Genomic DNA, 18,892 nt, shown 5'->3' with positions numbered 1-18,892 from the left:
AAAAGCATTTGCAGACACTTTAACTTCTGTCCACTTGGTGTTAATATTCTGTCTATGTCAAAACGTATTATGAATGAAGTATTCTGTACTGCAGAGGACATGGGACTTCAAATCTTTTACCAGGATACCGACAGTATGCACTTATATAATGAAGACATCCCAAAGCTTGCAGCAGAGTTTAAGAAGAGATACGGTCGAACTTATAGGAAAGAACCTTGGTCAATTTCATAGCGACTTTGCAGAAATAACACCTGGAAAACAAAGTTTAGCTTATAAAAGTATTTTTGTGGAAAGAAGACCTACATAGACTTACTCACTAACGATTTAAATGAAGTTGCATTTCACTGCAGAATGAAAGGCGTGAAGCAAGATGTTATTGCTTTAACCGCTAATGAAATGTTTCCTGAAGCTATACAATGCTATTACAATGAAGATAAGAACATTCACATACCTGTTGGAACATATGACAAAGACTCTGAGTTCAGTTTAATGAAACTTTACAAAGCACTTCATGATGGTCAAGAGATTGCATTCGACTTATGTAAGTCATGTCAACCTTGCTTTGCTGAAAAGTTCAACTTTTCAATAACGACTAAAACAAGCTTTATTCGTAAGTTGAAGTTCTGAGGTCATTTATTTTTGTCAGCAATGAGGTCATTCGTGATAAAAATAAAGCTAGCGTAGATTTTACAATACTGCGATGGTAGAGTTTAAGAGTTGTGCTTCAATGTAGAGACAGTCCTTCCCATCTGGAGGCAAGAACACTGGACATTTATGGTCATGAGTGGAGTACATGTCTATCCAAAACTCACGATTGAAGCCAGTTAATTTATAGTATTTAGGGTTAGGAAGTGGTGAAGTTCTTGTATGACCAATGAACTCATTTTCAACGCCTTTGGCTATATTAGAGTAAAGTATTGCTTGCTTTCTATCCCAAATGCCAGGTGTTACAATCTTTGAAAATTCATTTTTCCTCGGAAGCATTGCATCATAATTGAAAACATTCTTAAAATCATCACTTGGTTCGGAGATTTGAAATCTTATACGTAATGGATTTTCTTTCTTTTTAGCGACTTCATTGAATGGTGAGAATACAATGAATTGACAGTCATGAGTTCCATCTTCATTTTCATTAAATTCATAATGAAAGTCTATAAGTTGTGGCTGACTACCTTCTTCTTTCAGTTGTGCAAGAAACTCACGTAAAGGCTGTAAAGTTTGTACTTCAATGTTGAACTTTTTCTCGAACATCTCATTAAATGAAATCATACATTGTTGCAATGTTGTATCGTCTTTAAAGTATTTGTATATGTGAATGTTTTGGGCGCTTAAAGACTGTTCGTCATTTTCTATCTCGACTTGAAGTATAAAGTCAACCTTTCTGAAAGCACGTGTTATATACATAGATGTTATGCCAATGTACTTCTCTTCATTTATGTTCACAATCCAGTCTGTTGGAAACTTAAACGTTACTCTGTTCCCCTTTATTTTGACGTCAGGGTTTTCACTACTGAACGCAACAGTTAAAGGTATTTGTCTATACATTTAATTCGGATAAAAATAAACCATTTACTCTTTCTTTGCTTCAGCTTCTTTAGCTTTTGCTTCTTCTCTAGCTTTTTTCGCCAGCAAACGTGGGTTCTTCTGTCTTCCAGCAGCTAATGCAGCAGTTGTTTTTCACTAAGTTTTCTCTTTGGTCTCTCTGGCTTTTGTTCTTGTTTTTGTTCCTTCAGTTCGGATAAAATTTGCTCGCGAATTTCTTTTCTTCAATGCTTCAACATCTATGACCCTTGGGTCTTGTCCGTAGGGCTTGTCTGAGTCATTTGACTGCAGATAAAAAACAAAATTAAAACTTTAACCGATGTAAAATGAGCTTGTCAAAATCAGAGCGAGAGTCTATTATATTAAATGACGCAAGAGGAATACAACATCCTTTCTATTACGTAAGTCAGAGTAAAGATGGTAAAATATACGTAAGAAAAAGAAAGGTTCCATTAGCGAATGCAGAGAGCGACAACATTAAGGTGCATGGCAAGGGTGAAGCCCATATAAAACCTTCTTCAAACTGAAAAGTCAATAGAACAAGGAAAAGAAGCCAGATGTACTTTCAATAACGAACCAAGAGCTTATTGCAAAGTTCGTGAATTTCATTGAAAAACAAACCGAGTCAAAGAATCCTGCCAGTGAAAGAAGTTGAGACAAAAGAGAATGTACAGTTCATTGAAAATGTCAAGAAACAACTTCCACCACGAATGCCAAGAAGAAGAGTGAGAATAATGAAGTAAATAGATATTTTTATCTGAAGTAAATACATGCAGAACGAACAGTTAAACGAATTTACTCCAGCAGAGCATATTCATCAGATTCGCTCATATTTCGATATCATAGACAATGCAGTTCAAATTGGTGACACTAATAGAAAATATTCTGACGCAAAGATTCCATCACAACCTGGAACTGCTAAAGATAACACATGGGTAACATTCAATCTCTCACCTCCTGGTGAAAATATGTTGGACCTTTACAATACATTCATTACGTATAAAATGGAAGGTCAATTTATTGCAGATAAAGAAATTGGTTCAGGTTCCAATAAAACAAACCCACCAGGATTTTGGATTGGTTTCGATGACGCTTTCTATGCAGTTGCTGGATATCAAATCCTTGCAAATGGTCGTATCGTATATTCTCAAGACAACGCAAGAGAAGAAGCATATATAACTTCAAACTCACAAACTACCGAACAAATAAAGAAAGTAGATGTTTTCTCAAAGACTCGACATGAAGATGTATGGAGTCATTCGGGAACATGCAGAACAAATTGTTAGTGGTCCAATTACAGCAGGAAAATCATTTGATTTTAAGCTTCGTTTAAGAATTCCTGTTAGAAGATTCCTTCCATTAGAAGCTATTCGATTTATTCCAGCTTTTGCAGGAAACATTCAGCTTAAAGTAAAGTTCAGTAGCGACGCCTTACAATGCACATCTATATCTGTAAATGATATCATTGCTTTCAATCCAACTCTTAAAGTTGCATTTGCTTCAGATTCAAATCCACCGACAAATAAATTTGTTCCATGGAATGAACCATTCACTATGATAACGAAGGCAGTAGAAGCTAGTGGAACAGTTACTATTACAACTGTAAACCAGCAACTATTTCGAACAAAGATGGATTTTAATGAATGTTTCATTCATCCAAAGTCATTCTCTTTAGACCCTAACATTTATACAGAACTTGTAGAACATTATACAAACGAGGCTTTATGTTTTCCTGTTAAAGTTATGGATTGGATGGACGGTTCATTCTCAAAGAATACAGATAGTTCAAGTGCAACATTTACAGCAGCTTATACGCCTATTAATGTTAAAAGTATTTGGGCACTATTTAGAAAGAAAGACAACTATTATGTTAATTTTGAGAACCCTAAGTTTAAATATCTTCAGCTTTCCATGGGAGCTTATGGAAATATGCCTGCAGAACCTGAAAAATCATATGGACCTGTATTTTATGAAATGGTTGCGAACGCTTGCAATACAAACAATGATATGATAGGATTTAATGAAGATGTTATGAGGTCATTGGTGGATGATGGTAGTGTGGAACATAAATGGGATAGCTATGACAACACACATTTCTTATGTGGTTTTCCAACAGAAGTGGACTTTTGCTTCCAACAAGGTCAAACATCTACTGCTCCAATAACATACAAATTGTCTGTTAAAGGACCTATTGAACTAGCAACTGAAAACGTACCAAAGCCACTTATTGGATTTATGAGGGATTGTTGCTTTGCCATTCAGGTGCGTGCTAATGGCATCCATAATAAGATTAGATGACTATAACTTAGCCACGGACGACAGTGAGGAATAAAGGATGAACGTTTATTTTTAAAGCTTATAAATGAGTTCTTCATCAAGCTCTCGCGAACCTTCACCATCTATGAAACAAACTTTACCAAACGATTATGGAGCACCTATTGAATATTTCTTACGAGCTGCACAATGGCAAAGAGCAGTCTCACCAAGGTTAGGTGTTCCACCAGCTCCTGTCAAAAATAGCATTTGGTCAAGTCCTTATATAAATATGGTCTCCCACTAGGTTTGCTAGCTACAGCAGGAGCAGTAATGATGTTGAAAAGAAATAAAGCAAATGTTATAAATAATACTGAAGTAGCTGAAGTTAAACAAACTCCAACACCTTCGCCAAAACCAACGCCTTCACAAGCAAAACCTTCAATGACTCCTGAACCTATGGAAGTACAAACTCCTGTTCAAAAGTCAACTCCTAAACCGACTCCAACATTTAAACCAGAACCTACTCCTCAAATAAATCGTAAAACTCCTGCGTTTCCTTACTGAAAAAATAACGTTATTTTTATTTAATATTAAAATTTTTATTTGATTGAAATGACGACTAAAGTCACTGAAGCAATGAAACAAAAGTTTTTGGTAGAATACATTAAATCAGGAACTATTCCAGAAGGTTTTTACATTCATACTATGAAGGATGGTAGAGTTCAGTTTAGAAAGATAAAGCAACCATTAGATAGAGAAGGTATTTTGAGAAAGATTAAACTTCATGAGGACAACATTGCTGAACTTAAGAAGAAGTTAGAAGAGTTGGAGAAAGCAGACGAGTGAGTTATAAAGCAATGAATTCAACAGGTTAGAAAAGGTTAGAAAACGTGTTAGATCTAACATTCTAACATAAACATTATTTTTTCATCTGACAACGTTTATTTTTTATTTATTTTTAAGTTTATTTTTTTATATAAATGACAGAACAAAAGCAACTCATTCGAAATTCCACAGTATAACAAACATACATTTAAACATTTATTCTTCCTTCCTGAGCATAACATGTTCTTTCAAATACATCCGAGACCAGTTGACTTTTCATTGACTGTGTATAAAGATAGAAATAGTTATATCATTAAACCATACGATGACGAAGGTAAGTTATGTAAATTGTACGTTAAGAAGTTAGAGAAAGTTTATGGCTTCAAGTATGACTACAATAGGGTTAACACTGATGATGAAGATATTGAGGAAAATTTATGAGAACATTAGTGAAGTCGTTAGTGAGAACGATAGTGAGAACGTTTATTTTTTACATTAGTGAGTTCGTTAGTGAAGTGGTTGGCGGCTTTGTAAATATTTAAGGTTAAATTAGTTTTTGCGTTCATGTTGTAAAATATACGTTAACGGTTTTGTAAAGTGTCAAATTCACAAGTATTGGGTAAGGTGGAACGCAGTGCCGCCGTACACAACTTAGGGATACTAACTATGTGAAGCACAGCAATGGGAGGAGTTGCAATACTTTTGTAAGTGAGAACGTTTATTTTTACATTAATGAAGTCGTTAGTGAAAACGTTAGTGAAGTGAAGTGGTTGGCGGCTTTGTAAATATTTAATGTTAAGTTAGTGTTGTCGTTTGTGTTGTAAAATATACGTTACTGGTTTTGTAAATATTTAAGGTTAAGTGGTGTACGGAGGCGCGCAGTGCCTCAGTACACGACTTAGCCATACTAACTGTCATGTATAGGCTTTATCTGAGCATTTTCTAACTTCCTCTTGTTCTTGTTTAAAACATTCTCAAATTTCTTGTCAATGTCAGCAAACTTTTTTTCTAACATATTTTTAGAAAAATTAAAATTTTTATCTTTTAGAAAATGTCTAGCGATTTCGCTATCTATATTCGAGACAAACTTTTTGACAGCAAAACATCTGTCGACCATAAAATCTTACATAGTGTAAACAAGAAAGGTGAATTTGTTCTAAAGTTCTGTTTCTGGGAATATGACAAGAACCATAAAACATTAAGCAGAGAAGTCTTAAAATTTGTCAATGACAGACTTGTTGACAGAGATGACACCGATTGGAAAGATGAAGTCCAACAAAAGTTCTTAGAATGCAAAGAAGACACATGCGCTGTTCTTGAAGATGAAATAGAAAACAGAATAGATGAGCTATTAAAGGACAAAGAACTTTTACATAGATATGGTTCTGAGAAATTTGACATATCTCCACCAGAGAAGAAGAAGAAAGAAAAGAAAGAGAAAAAAGTAGAAGAGAAGAAAGAACCAGAGCCAATTCCACCGAAGAAGAAATTTGACATGTAAAAATAAAATTTTATTTTTAGAACATTTCTGGGTCAATGTCAATGTTCTCTTCCTCTTTAGGAGTAAACACTGGCTTAGACTCTAAAATCTTTTTACCCAATTTACCTTGAACTTCTACAACTTTAGACTCATAATATTCATAGTCGTCTGTCTTCTTTGGTTCATAAGGTATAACAAGTTTGTATGCTTTGCCTTCTTTAAGGTTTGAGAACCTTCTGTCAAAACTTTCTTTGACTGTTAACAAACCTTCTATGTCTAAGTCTTCAAATTTCGCACCATTTTTAGTCACAATAGCAAACTTAACTGGTTCGATGTTCCAAACTTTGCTGAATGAAGACTTTTCAAAATGGTAGAAGTAAACATTCAAATATGTGAATGGGTCTAGTTCTTCTTTAAGTCCTGACATGTACTTATTTACTGAGATGAATTTTGCCATCTTTTCTATCGGATAAAAAAATATTTTTGTTTTAAATTTACTCAGAAAAAATTTTCTTTGTATATACACCATTCTGAACATCTAAAAGACTTTTGACATTTGCCAAGAATGTTCGTTTAGACGCTGTCATATAACCATATTCTTGACAATATTGTTTATACGAATCGTACAATGACCTTTCATCTAAACACTCAAAGTCAGTTTCATCTATGAACAGTTCATATACACTCTTGTTTGCTTCTAACAATGTTTGTCTCTCTTCGGTATGTGGAATTTGTCTTGGATTGAACTTTGAAATATCTAATGTCATAAAATATGAGAACAAGTTGTTGTAAAAGTCAGATGTCAAAGTTTCTGCTAAGTCGTCAAAATATTCTGTATCTTGCATATGAGCTTCTGACGTTCTGACAACTACATATCTTCTGTCAGAACTTTCTAACTTCATCGGAACAGCATTGTTTGAAACCATAATGAATTTGCAACATTTTTCACAAACTCTTTGGTCTTTATATTTTCTTTCAACAACTCCAACTTTGTCTGTTATAAGACTCTTCAAAGCATCTGAGTTCAAAACTTTTGTTGTATCTATACTTTGAAGTTCATTGCAAACTATAAGTTTCATATTCTCAATAGAAGAGTTAATTTACCGCAGATGTTTTCTAAGTTTGTCATATTCGGGTTCGAATAGCCCTCTAACAGTTTGCATAAGATATCTGTAAAGAAAGTATTCTTACCAGTTCCTTGTTTTCCAATTATAATGAGAGCAGTTTTATTTTTAGCACTTGGATGTTGTAAGATGTTTGCAAACCACATAAGATATACTCATAAACCTTTTCGTTTCCATTGCATATAATTTCTTTGACATGGTCTAACCAAGCTTCTATAATATTTTCTTTCCATTCTACTTGTTCATATTTATATCCAGTGAAGATAGAATAGAAGTTTGGAGAAGGTGTATAAAACTTTATACCTCGAACTGAAAAATCTTCTAACTTTGACAATAAGATATCCCAAGCATCTAACATCTTCATTCCAACTTGTACGACTTTTATTTTCTTAAGTTTCTGTCTACATTCTTGTTCTGAAACTATTGTTGCTCTTGGTTTGTTAAAGACAACCATCCCATTCTTTTCATGACATAACATTCTGGGCAGAGTCAACATAAATGACTAAACGTTTCAAATTCTCGACTGCTTTGTTATAGTCTCTAAATGGACACATATTTCTGAATGCTTGGAAGTCATAAAAATCTGAAACATCTATTCTGTACATTTTTATAAAAATAAAAAAAAATAATATTTTTTATTCTTGACTTTGTTGTTCCATTTGTTGCATTTGTTTGTTCTTGAGCTATTTGTTGTTGAAGTTGTTCTTGTAATACAATACTTTCACCAAGTTGCATCTTCCAATTCGAAACTTTCTGCCGTCATTGACAAATACATAGGACATAAAAGTTTTACAGGAACAAAGTTTTGCGTCAACTAATGTCAACGTTATACTTGCCAAAGTGTTTGAGTTCACTAAGGTTGAAAATTCTGCATTCGAAATGAACAATAGGCAAACCAGCAGAGAAAGTATTGTTTATACGCATAAGTATCTTTTGGTCATAATAGTTTCTGTCGACATTCGAATAACACTTTGAACCTAAGTTTGAAACAATATATAAGATTGGTGTGCTTAATGTCAATGGAATAGACATTCCTTGTATGACACCTTTTCCTGTTATAGGAAACTGTTTGGTAGTAAAAACCAGAAATAAGTTTTGTATTATAGCTCATATCGTTTATAGTAAACTCAGTCGGGACATCCAAACATAATGAAACCTGCTCTAGTTGCAGCACATGTGACACCCGTACTTAAAAGTATTAAATAAGTCAACAAAACCTGTTGGTGGTATATCTGAGTAAGTATCTTCAAAGGAGTATTTTTACCATTCACAACAATAAAGTCTTCTGGTGTCAAAAGAGCAAAACAGGCTTTAGTCGTCATTGTGTTTAAGGTTAGTTTACAATATCGTCCTTGAGGACTTTGTAAGTTTGTTGTTATAGAATTATATGACTCAGGGTTTTTAGTCGTAATAGTATAAACCATTATGTCTTCTGCCATTTACTTAGCAAATAAACTTTAATGAAATGTTGTGGTCGTCAAATATTTTATAACGTCTGGGAAACTATACTTTAAGTTCAACGTTTCACCTCCTTTCATAACGTATATCTTGTCAATGGCATTATATGAAACACCACAGCAACTAATGTCGGGTTCTATTTCTTTGATGTTTATATCGTCTGCCTCTGTCAAAAGTTTCAATAGTTCTTTCAAAACTTCATGAGGTGCAATGACATATGAGTTCACTTTTACAGGGTTGTGTTCGACCAAGTTTAACATTATACTTAAAGCTTGACAAATCTTCTCCTGAGTTTGAAGTTTGTCTTTCAGTTGTTGGTAGTCGTTTCGAATATCTGCAACAGAACTTAAGTCTCTGCTAACTTCAGGATATGTTGGTTCTTTTACAGGAACAATTGTATATACCATCTTCGTCTTCGTATGGTTTCCCCACTTCAACATCTCTGTCTTTGACATTGACAATAACACTTTGACTGTTTGTTTGAGTTGGTGAATTTAACTTCACATCTGCCACCGCCATTAAACCTTTTGAAACACTTACGCTTCTATTTTTCGGAAATGACATTTTACTTAGAATAAAAAGATGGACGTATTCGGATATCTCTTCGAATTGAAGCAAAACAAGGTTTATACTCACAAACAATACAAATACATTGACAGAATAGTTCTTTATACAAACAATGGTAAATGTTATAGAATAGCAGTCTTTGCTGAACCTAAATATTTTCATAAAGCAAAGAAAGTTGGTATAACCGAGATGGTGAAAGTTCTTGACGTTGACAAAAATATAACAACAAAACTTACAGATATTTCTAAAGGAAAGTTTATAATACAATATTATGTCAAAACTGGCGTACTGTCAATATTTGACGGAGAGAAGTCAGTTCAAGAACAACTTACTGACCTGCTGCCAAAATCTGCTCGATGGAAGCTGTCGTTATGCCAATCTGAGGAGTCCCAGCAGGTTTCATCGAACGAATCTTCAAAAGAGCATCTTCCGTGAAAAGTGCTATTGGTTTTGTAAACTTCTTTGCTTTCAATTCATCTGGACCGTCTCTGTCACCAGTATATTGTATTTGAACTGTACCAACAGTTGAAATACCACCCATAAAGTCTTCTGAGTCAGCAAATGGAATGCCAAGCCAAAAGTTTGAACGGTCTCCATTTGTATATTGAGTTTTTTGACCTCCTGTATGAGTCCATACTTTCACATATGGCATAATAGAACTTTGCATTTCAGGGTTAATGGTTGTTGTGAAGTTGTTGTTAAAGTTCATAGCATCTAATGTCAAGTTGTATGACCTCATATCCTCAACTGTAGAATATTCTTCTCTTGGATAATATTTGCCATCTATGTTTATATGATATTTAATACCAGGGTTGTAGAAACAAGAATAGTCATTTATAGTTCGTCTGAACAGTACAAACATAGTATCTGCATGTTTCATTGCAGTTGTTAAAGCAATATCTGTTCTTGCACCTGGGTCAGCACTTTGGTTTCCAACTTCACCTGCAAAGTCTTTGACAGATATTTGGTGTATAGGGAACATAAGTGGAACTGCAATATATTTGGCAGCTAAAGCATTTGAAATATCTGGGTCCAACATATAGACTGCAAGTCTGCTTTCTATTCTCTTGCATTCAAATTTTTCGCATGTGAACTTAACTGGGTCCCAAGCATCTCCAGCAGCATTGAAATAATAGTTTACTTCAGTGTTGAGGTTTGAGAAACCAAAGTCTAAGTCAACTTTGTCTTTGCAAAAGTCACAGAACTTGGCTCCACCAGTTCCAGCTACAGTAATGCTGAATGGGTCTTGTGTTGGTGCAATGACTAAGTTATTTTTGCTTGGAGTAAGTTCGATAGAAATTTTTCCTGCCCAGTTTGGCAAGTATCTTAAAAACCTGAAGATGAGGAAAGATGACAAAGGAACTCTAAGTTTCAGTTTTACTTTGGTTACTGCTGCTGCAGTTTGTCCAGAAAGGTTAACATAAACTCCTGGAACGTTAGGGTCAAGTCTTCTTATTTTCTCAATAGTTGCATACTGGTCTGTTTGTTCTCTAGCTTGTGGTTGTACTGAGTTTCTCAAAGCGAACCATTCATAGTTTGCCCATGTTACTGTTTGAACTAAGTCAGAGTTAGAATATATCTTATATCCCATGAAAACTTCTGGAGCATATTGGTATCCGACATAGAAAATTCCATTGCAACCTTTCTTGTCAGACAACTTGGCAGAAGGTTTTATTTCAATGTCTTGTTCCACGTATAAGAATGAGTTGTCAATAGAAATAATATGAAACCTGTCGCAAGCAATATCTACTGTTGTTGAAGAACCTTCTCCAAACTCACCTACGTTTCCATAAGAAACAGCAGTTGTATATTCGTAAGTTCCAGGAACTATTTCTGACCTTCTAATGGCATTGTCGCATTCGTTATACCATTCGGAAACATTTCCGTTCATGGCATCCAAAACTGTTGGCGTTATATTCTGAGCGGCGTACATTTCATATGGGTAAAAATATAGAATAGTTGGATTTATATATCATAATTGTTTCGGACCAAGCTTTACTTTCTTCCTGACTGAGTTTTTAACTCTTCTTTTTCCTTCATTGCCACTACTTTCACTAGATGAAGTTACTTCTTCACTACTTTCACTTTGTTCTACTCTTCTTCTTTGGTGTCGCTTTTGGTAACTTGCCCTCTGCTTCAAGTCGTTGCATCTTTGCCTCATGTTCACCTAGTATGTTGTAAATTTCCCATGTCCTTTTTGCCTTTGGGCTCTGGTCGCCCATCTCAGGTAACCTATATCCTAGAAAGATTTTGTCATAGTTTGTATTTGAGTCTTCGCGTATTGTTTGCATGACTCTTTCCTGAGTTTCCGGTTCAAGCTCTTCAAACAGAGCTTGTCCATATGGAATAAGCTCGTTTCCAAATATATGTTTTTGTAGCCATTCTGGTTTTCTTTCCATGTTACCAATAATATCTTTTGTGAATGGGAAAGCTTTTACCCAATGTTTCAGTCTTGCGTCATTTATTTCTGTAGTTGGTTTATTTTGTCAAGGAACATGTTTTTCAATACTAACATTTCATTTGGTACTGTCCATTTGAGTTTTCTTAAATATTCATCCCTTCTCGGTTCATTGTCTGCAAAGTAAGTTTTTATGACATTTTGCAAACTTTCGTTTGCAAGGTCATGTACAATAGGTTCTCTTCCTTCTCTCTCCCTAACTCTCTTTCTAAACTCTTCACCAAATATACCATCTCTATGGTTCTGTGTAGTTCTTTGAGATAAATGTTCTAGAACGTCAGGTGTTATATTTCCATCAGCCATGTTCATTTCATACTGGTCCAAAATATCTGCATCTTTCATATCTTTCAATGGCATTAAAGCCGCGCTGAAAATACCAGCTATATCTGGTTCACCATTCACTTCCATTGCGTCTACAACTTCTTGGAATTGAGGTTGTAAGTTTATGAACCACCTATCCGGATTAGCTTTATGACCCCATTTCATTGTAGTTCCATAGTCTGCAGAAACAAAAGTAGGTTTGTTTCCATATTGGTTAAGTTCTGAATGAACTTTAAACAATGTTTCAATTCTATATGTTTTGTTGAAATTTAACCTTTTATTTTCACCGAGTTCAGCCAAAGATTGAACGTTATATGGTCGTAAGTAAAAAGGATTATTGTATTTGCGTACATTTTCTTTCAGTACTTCCATTCTATGCTGAATATTTTCATCTGATGTTGGAGTCTTTTGTATGTCGGTGAACATTTTTCGATATCCTTCTACTATGTCAGCCGAATTTTTCTTAGACTCTTGGAAAGATTCCATATTCACCTCATACTCTTGTTGAGGGTCAAGATTTTTCGGCTGTTCCAAATCTTCATCTAGTTCTGTGAAGTTAGTTTCCAAAGGAGGGACTTGTTCGTTTCCTTCAGGCTCTTCTAGCTGTTGTTGCTGAACTATTTCTTCCATGTCTGGTTGTATCTGAACTTCTTCCTGTGGAGTTTCTTGTACCTCATCTGCTGGCATTTCATATATTCCGAGACCGTTTTAACAAGTTCCCTATCTAAGTCATCCGGACTCATAAACCTTTCTTCTTTCGTTCCGTCTCTATTTTTTACGCGTTTCATGAAGAGAGTTGAATTATCATTTAGCTCTGACATCAAATATCTCGGAGTAAATTCATTCATGTCATTTGGATGATATGCTATTAAATCATATCCCTTAGCGAGCTTGTATTTTCCAGGTTTGAAATTATATCCCATTTGGTGCTGAACCATAAAGCTAAATAGGTTCGGGTCAGTATTTCCTTCCTTGAACTTTCTAATAGCTTATTTATATTTGTCACTAAAGTCAAGAGTATCTGGGTAACCATAATCTTCCTTAAGCATTTTTAAGAATTCTTGGTTTCCTTTTTCTCTACTTCTTTTGTGTCTTTGCTCTGTTTGTGGTTGCTGTGCAGGGTTTTGAACTGTTGGTTGTTGTGCAGGGTTTTGCTCTGTTTGTGGTTGTTGTTGCTGTGCAGGGTTTTGAACTGTTGGTTGCTGTGCTGGATTTTGAACTGTTGGTTTTGGTTGTTGTTGTGGTGCTGGATTTTGAACTGTTGGTTGTTGTTGTGGTGCATGCCTGTGTCTGTGTCCATGTGACGATGTAAATGTTTTAGGTAGTCCTGGTGCAGGTGCTTCTCTTGGAGGGTTTGGTGGTATATAAGTTCCACCAGCTGGCACATATGTTCCATCTGCAGCATAATGTCCTACCTGACTTTTCGTTCTTAAGAAAGCATTTACTAGGTCTGTTTTGGTCTGTTGTAACTCTTTTTCTTGACTTTCCACAACAGTTGCTCTAACGGCGTCATAGGCACTTTGAACTGCCTGTCTCGTTGCTGCATCTGTTATTTTCGTCATATTTTGTGCTACTTCTCTTAACTCTATGTCGAAACCTTCAGACTTCAGTTTCTTTCCAGATGAGAAGTCGTTCACTAGTTTCACCTTACTATGAAGAGCTTCGAAGGCATTCTTAAAGTCAGCATTCATTAAAGCTTCATTTGAACTGTCTTCATCCGCTTGTATTTTTGTCCTTATTGACCCTATAAGTTGGGCTGCTTTAGCGTTGGCTTGGGCATCTAACCAGTCATTATTAGCTTTTATAATATCTGCGCTTTTCATTGCCTTTTGCATGGCTGCGTCGTTATTTTTACTTTCTTGTGCTAAGTTTTCATACTGTACGGTTTGGTTTTGCAACTGTAAAAGTTTTTCTGCCTTTACATTTGCTTCAACTTCTTTTTTATACTCATCGCTATCCATATATGTCTTCATGGCTTTTTGTTTTATCTCTTCATCTTTCAGTACTTTATATTGAGTAGTATGGTTTTTCAAATTTATAACATCTTGTTCCATTTTTGCTACTTCTGCTGCTTTTTCTGACACTTTTTTCGCATATTCCTCTGTACTTAGTTCTTTCAGTTGTTCTTCTTTCTTCTTTTTCTCTACGTTTAACTCATTGAGTTTCTTTGTGTGTCTGTCATATTCTAGTTTCTTTTCGTTTTCACTTATTTGTTTCTGTATGTCTATGTTTGACTTTTTGACATCTGTTATTTGATTTTTGAGTGAACTCAAATTCATTTGACTTTGAGGGTTATAAGCTGTTCCGTCTGCAGCTCCACCATAGCCTGCCATTTTCGCTAAAAGTGCCGCTCTTAAACCTCCACTCTGTGCACCAATAACTCGGTTTAAAAGCATAGGGTTGCTTGACATTTGTTGCAACATAGTGGGGTCATTCATCATTTGTTGTTGCAACTGTTGTTGTGGTGTCAGTTTTACTATTGGATGTTTCAATGCTCCCTTCCTCTTACGTATATTCTTACGTAGCTTACGTGGCATTTTAAGTGAAGTTAAAAAGCGGTTTTTGACAGATGTTTATATGACACTTTTTGTTCAGCACAAAAAACTACTCGGTCAAAGTGTTGTTAGTTTTGTAAAATAACCGTCCTATCTCATTCTATAAGGGGAAAAAGGCTTCTCAAAGTATACTTCCTTGGAACGCCTGTAACTTTTCCTGTAGTGACGATAGACCCTTACTTGTCCGGACAAAGTTATACTATTTTGAGTGCTCTACAAAAAAGTCACCGGCTGGTCGGCTGGGGTTCGGTCCTCCTCTTGGGTCTTGGGCAAAATTTCTTATGGGCTAGAGGGCGCAACGCGCCTGGAAGCCCTCCGAATATAAACTTCATTTATACTAAACATCTTCGGGGCTAGAGGGCGCAACGCGCCTGGAAGCCCCACTTGCCTTGCCTTCCATAACAGTAAAGATAGTTTCTTCTTCTAATTCCATTTGAAATTGAAATGAAAATTAAAAATTCAGAAATTTGAATAGATTTGGTCTGTAATTAAATGAGAATAGCAGTTTGTTCGTCATTGTTTGAGGCAAGAGTATTATAGGAATATTATATGATGGATTTGAGTTGCATATAAAGAGTGCAAAAGGATAAAGAGAGAAATTTTGTTAGATTAAATTATTAAATTTTAATTCTTTATTTTTTAGGATTGTTAGCTTTGTAAGATTGCTTTCTCACAAGAGAAAACAAGTATAAGGTTTAAGCTGTATGTATTAAAGTTATAAATATTTGATTTTAAAAAAAATCAAGATTTTAAACTTTAAAGGTATTAATTATGATTACCTTTCTTTAGCTTTACATGCTGTATGCTACTTTTGGAAACTGCTCTATTGTATTAGAATGTTTTTAAATTTTGCACCTAAAAATGCGTAATATTAAAAATTAAGGTATTAATTATGATTATCTTTCTTTAGCTTTGCATGCTGTATGCTACTTTTGGAAACTGCTCTATTGTATTAGAATGTTTTTAAATTTTGCACCTAAAAATGCGTAATATTAAAAATTAAGGTATTAATTATGATTATCTTTCTTTAGCTTTACATGCTGTATGCTACTTTTGGAAACTGCTCTATTGTATTAGAATGTTTTTAAATTTTGCACCTAAAAATGCGTAATATTAAAAATTAAGGTATTAATTATGATTATCTTTCTTTAGCTTTACATGCTGTATGCTACTTTTGTCTTTGAGACATTCCATGATTTAAGTTAAGAAGCTTTAAAAAAAATGCAAAAAAATTGAATACTTTACTGGCTGGGCAAATTTGTCGCCGCCCCTACAAGAACAAGTTTTCGATTCAATTTATAATATGTTTCCTTCAAATTTCACGGGATGGATGAAAAGGAGATAGAATTTATGAAAAGTTATCAATTTTATTTTGATGAGAAATAAATACAAAAATGTACTATATTTTTCAAATTACGCATAAATACTTTATAATATAAAATGAAAATAATAATAAACAAAATAATTAATTACATTCTTCATCAACAAATGTAAAAACATTATCAACAGTGAACACAAGAGGGAGTATTAAAATGCCAATGTATCCATCGGTGCTTGTCAAATCTTCTTTCTTTTCGAGATTGAATGAGAGCATTGATCCATTTGTTGGCTTTCCCATTGTCCCGATGAAAGATCCAATACCACTCATCATTGATTTCAAGTGGATTTGGCCTTCAGGGAGTCCGATTTGTGGAACTTCGAATCTTTGATACTTCTTTATAAGAGCGGCCCATAGTTTATACCTTGCATCAAGAAGAGAGATATCGTCTTGATAAATATCTTCAGGGAATGGATGCTTTTCAAGATATTTTGATAATTTTGTTGTCAAAAGTGATTTGTAGAGGACCAATGCCACATCAGCTGCTTCAGGAAACTCAGTTTCATCAATAAACAATTGCTTGTTCCTCAAATATCTCCTCTTTTCTGTTAATGTCATATTTGGCAACGACAAATCTTTGAAAGGAGGAACTGTGACAGCACACAATGAGTTGATGAACTTTGATGTTGATATAAACAACTCATTCATCTTGTAATTCTTCGCAAATGAGCAAATTCTTTCGTAATTGAACAAACAATGAGGAATTTCACCGTTAGGACCTTTAAATGAACCTTGTTTAACGATGTTATGCTTTGTGAGCGATGATTGGATGCGGTTATTCTTAATTTCATGGTTAATTGCGTTCTTTGTCGCAACCATTGAATTAACGAAGCCTCCAAAGATTCCAGCAAGCGTATTCTGTGATTTTCCGCCATTAAGATTGTTGATCTTCGTTGGTGATCGCATGTGTTTGTCGAAATTCGTGAAAGCAGATTTCATTTCTGTCTTAAACGTTGAAATCAAACGGGGTGGAGCCATTTCCATCTGTCTAATCAACTGGTTGAACGAAACTTTGTATTCTGGATATATTTTCAGTGGATTTTCGTTCAATTTCAAATTCATTGGAACTAAATCATAAATTGGCTCTTTGGAAATGTTAAAATCTGGTTCCATTTTATGCAATTCAATCGCATTTTCATGGCATTTGATTGCAGTGATAATTGCCCGATCACGTGTCAGTTTTTGCTTTACATTTTCTTTCAAAATCAAAGAATTAGAAGAAATTGCATCTCTGAGTTCTTGGTGAGTTCTGAATCTCTCGAAAACTTCTTTGGGAGGGACCTTCTTGTAGGAGATTGCAAAATCTTTCTTCTCGTCAACCAAAATGATGACTGTTCTGAGAAATGCGTTCAAATCAAAGTTTGTCTTCGCTGGGAGAGCTACAGCAGCTTCGTGATTCTCGTCCATCTCGATTATCTCGTTTTGAATTGAATTAATGGCAGAAAAAGTTAATTCAGGACAAATTCCAATTCTGTAAGGTAAAATCGAGTCAGATGATGAGAGAGCGCCAATCTTGTGCATGTTTGCAACTTTCTTGAGCGCTGCAATTATCTTTGAGTTCTTTTCTGAGAGTTCTTTTTGTTCATTTGACCACATTACGAATCTCCTCCACAATCTTCTGCGGCGAGTGTATTTTATCCACTGCTCAAAGCAGCGGATGTTGAAAGCAAGAATGTCTAACTTCATAAGCGGAAAAATAATTCTCATCGCGATTCTCGGCTTTTCTTGGATTCTTGTGACGATAAGTTCATCTTTGAGCTTTGCGGCACCTGAAATGTGAATCCAGCGGTTGAGAATTCGATGAGAGAAAAATTTGATTTCTCGATCGTGGAAAAACTGAATTCTTGTCTTTTCATGAGCTTTGTCGTACGCTATTTCGTACCAAGCGTTGAATGCTTTCGCTGCCATCTGTCTATCTCTCTGTTTTTCTTCGATATACTTGAGCCAAGCTCTGTGACCAGTTTTAAGGAGGTTTTGTTGATAGAATACATCAGCATTGTATATTACTTGCTGATTTGCTGCATTTGCAAGAGATTTATTATATAATGCTCGCAAAGTTTTCTTTTTTAGAGCCAATAAGAAGGCAGACTTGGCTCTTTGTTGAAGTCTGATCTTGCTGTTGTAGCTTTCTTGGATTACATCCCATCTAGGAAGTACATCATTGCATGGAACATTTATAAACATTTTTGTATCAATTGTTTGCTGTGAATAAATTGCATTCCATTTGATGAACCGATACCAGAGAAGAAATGCTCTGTAAACAACTCCAAATGCTGCAGCTTTCTTCGTTGAAAAACGAATAAAGCTCAAAGACATACGATGTTTGACTCTTCCTGAAGCTGTAATGTGCCAGAGACGAAGACATCGATGTTTTGAGTAGCTGTACATCAAATGTACGAATGCGTATATTTGTTCGGGTGTGAATGGCCTGAAAATGTATATTTGGCCTGTCAGATAGAAGACTGGATATGGAGAAAGTGTTCTTGTCCTTTGAACCCATGGATGAAGTCTTAATATAGGAAGTGCTTCCTTGTAGACTTTGCGTTGCTTTGCAGGTTCGTTATCTAATGCAAGTTTCCAGCCTGTGAAAAAGAGTTGTTTCATTCTTTTCTTATTTTTGAGAATAAGTTGGATGAAACGCTTATAATGCATTTTTTGTCTGTACATTCTATAGGCACGCTGTATAATTAAAGCTTGGACATCCTGTGTTTGATCTAAAACAAATCCGCGGACGAATTTATTTACACTCATCTTTAATTCCTCCTGAGACATTGGCTTTTCTTGGAGGGTATATGGTATTCCACATGCTGCAGATCGAGAGGTTTGAAAGCTATATCTATCAAGGTGTTTATCGAATAAACTTTTCTCAATTAAGACATTATCGTCATTATCATCATTGTCCTTGTATACTTTTGTTGGGATTGGCTT

General features: G+C 35.0%; 9 protein-coding genes across 9 annotated transcripts, besides 3 other annotated features; 2 read left to right on the top strand and 7 right to left on the bottom strand.

Moving 5' to 3' along the window:
* Positions 1-5,289: part of a mobile genetic element that runs on past the window's edge.
* Positions 1-12,253: part of a mobile genetic element that runs on past the window's edge.
* TVAGG3_0863140 (uncharacterized protein) lies at positions 688-1,404 on the bottom strand (the record flags this gene model as incomplete). Its single annotated transcript, XM_051249765.1, has 1 exon — positions 688-1,404. The coding sequence occupies one exon, from the start codon at positions 1,402-1,404 to the stop codon at positions 688-690; it is 717 nt and encodes a 238-aa protein (XP_051085240.1).
* Positions 4,129-4,362, top strand: TVAGG3_0863130 (kinase C-related family; the record flags this gene model as incomplete). Its single annotated transcript, XM_051249764.1, has 1 exon — positions 4,129-4,362. One exon carries the CDS (start codon positions 4,129-4,131, stop codon positions 4,360-4,362), a length of 234 nt encoding a protein of 77 aa, XP_051085239.1.
* TVAGG3_0863110 (uncharacterized protein) lies at positions 5,675-6,094 on the top strand (the record flags this gene model as incomplete). Its single annotated transcript, XM_051249763.1, has 1 exon — positions 5,675-6,094. A coding segment is annotated over one exon (420 nt), but the record flags the coding sequence as incomplete, so codon positions are not given.
* TVAGG3_0863100 (protein of unknown function, DUF4108 family) lies at positions 6,141-6,530 on the bottom strand (the record flags this gene model as incomplete). The annotated part of the gene is made up of 1 exon (XM_051249762.1): positions 6,141-6,530. One exon carries the CDS (start codon positions 6,528-6,530, stop codon positions 6,141-6,143), a length of 390 nt encoding a protein of 129 aa, XP_051085237.1.
* Positions 9,581-9,991, bottom strand: TVAGG3_0863090 (protein of unknown function, DUF4106 family; the record flags this gene model as incomplete). The annotated part of the gene is made up of 1 exon (XM_051249761.1): positions 9,581-9,991. One exon carries the CDS (start codon positions 9,989-9,991, stop codon positions 9,581-9,583), a length of 411 nt encoding a protein of 136 aa, XP_051085236.1.
* Positions 10,366-11,185, bottom strand: TVAGG3_0863080 (protein of unknown function, DUF4106 family; the record flags this gene model as incomplete). The annotated part of the gene is made up of 1 exon (XM_051249760.1): positions 10,366-11,185. A coding segment is annotated over one exon (820 nt), but the record flags the coding sequence as incomplete, so codon positions are not given.
* A 767-nt stretch (positions 12,254-13,020) lies between the features above and the next one.
* TVAGG3_0863060 (protein of unknown function, DUF4106 family) lies at positions 13,021-14,085 on the bottom strand (the record flags this gene model as incomplete). The annotated part of the gene is made up of 1 exon (XM_051249759.1): positions 13,021-14,085. The coding sequence occupies one exon, from the start codon at positions 14,083-14,085 to the stop codon at positions 13,021-13,023; it is 1,065 nt and encodes a 354-aa protein (XP_051085234.1).
* A 53-nt stretch (positions 14,086-14,138) lies between these two features.
* Positions 14,139-14,568, bottom strand: TVAGG3_0863050 (protein of unknown function, DUF4106 family; the record flags this gene model as incomplete). Its single annotated transcript, XM_051249758.1, has 1 exon — positions 14,139-14,568. A coding segment is annotated over one exon (430 nt), but the record flags the coding sequence as incomplete, so codon positions are not given.
* A 413-nt stretch (positions 14,569-14,981) lies between these two features.
* Positions 14,982-15,857: a mobile genetic element.
* A 176-nt stretch (positions 15,858-16,033) lies between these two features.
* TVAGG3_0863030 (uncharacterized protein) lies at positions 16,034-18,736 on the bottom strand (the record flags this gene model as incomplete). The annotated part of the gene is made up of 1 exon (XM_001299622.2): positions 16,052-18,736. The coding sequence occupies one exon, from the start codon at positions 18,734-18,736 to the stop codon at positions 16,052-16,054; it is 2,685 nt and encodes an 894-aa protein (XP_001299623.1).
* Positions 18,737-18,892: the final 156 nt, after the last annotated feature.

Source organism: Trichomonas vaginalis, chromosome VI (genome assembly GCF_026262505.1).
Source record: "Trichomonas vaginalis G3 chromosome VI, whole genome shotgun sequence".
Taxonomy (NCBI): domain Eukaryota; phylum Parabasalia; order Trichomonadida; family Trichomonadidae; genus Trichomonas; species Trichomonas vaginalis.
Note: the sequence above shows the minus strand (reverse complement) of the source record. Positions and strands in the feature narration are given on the sequence as shown.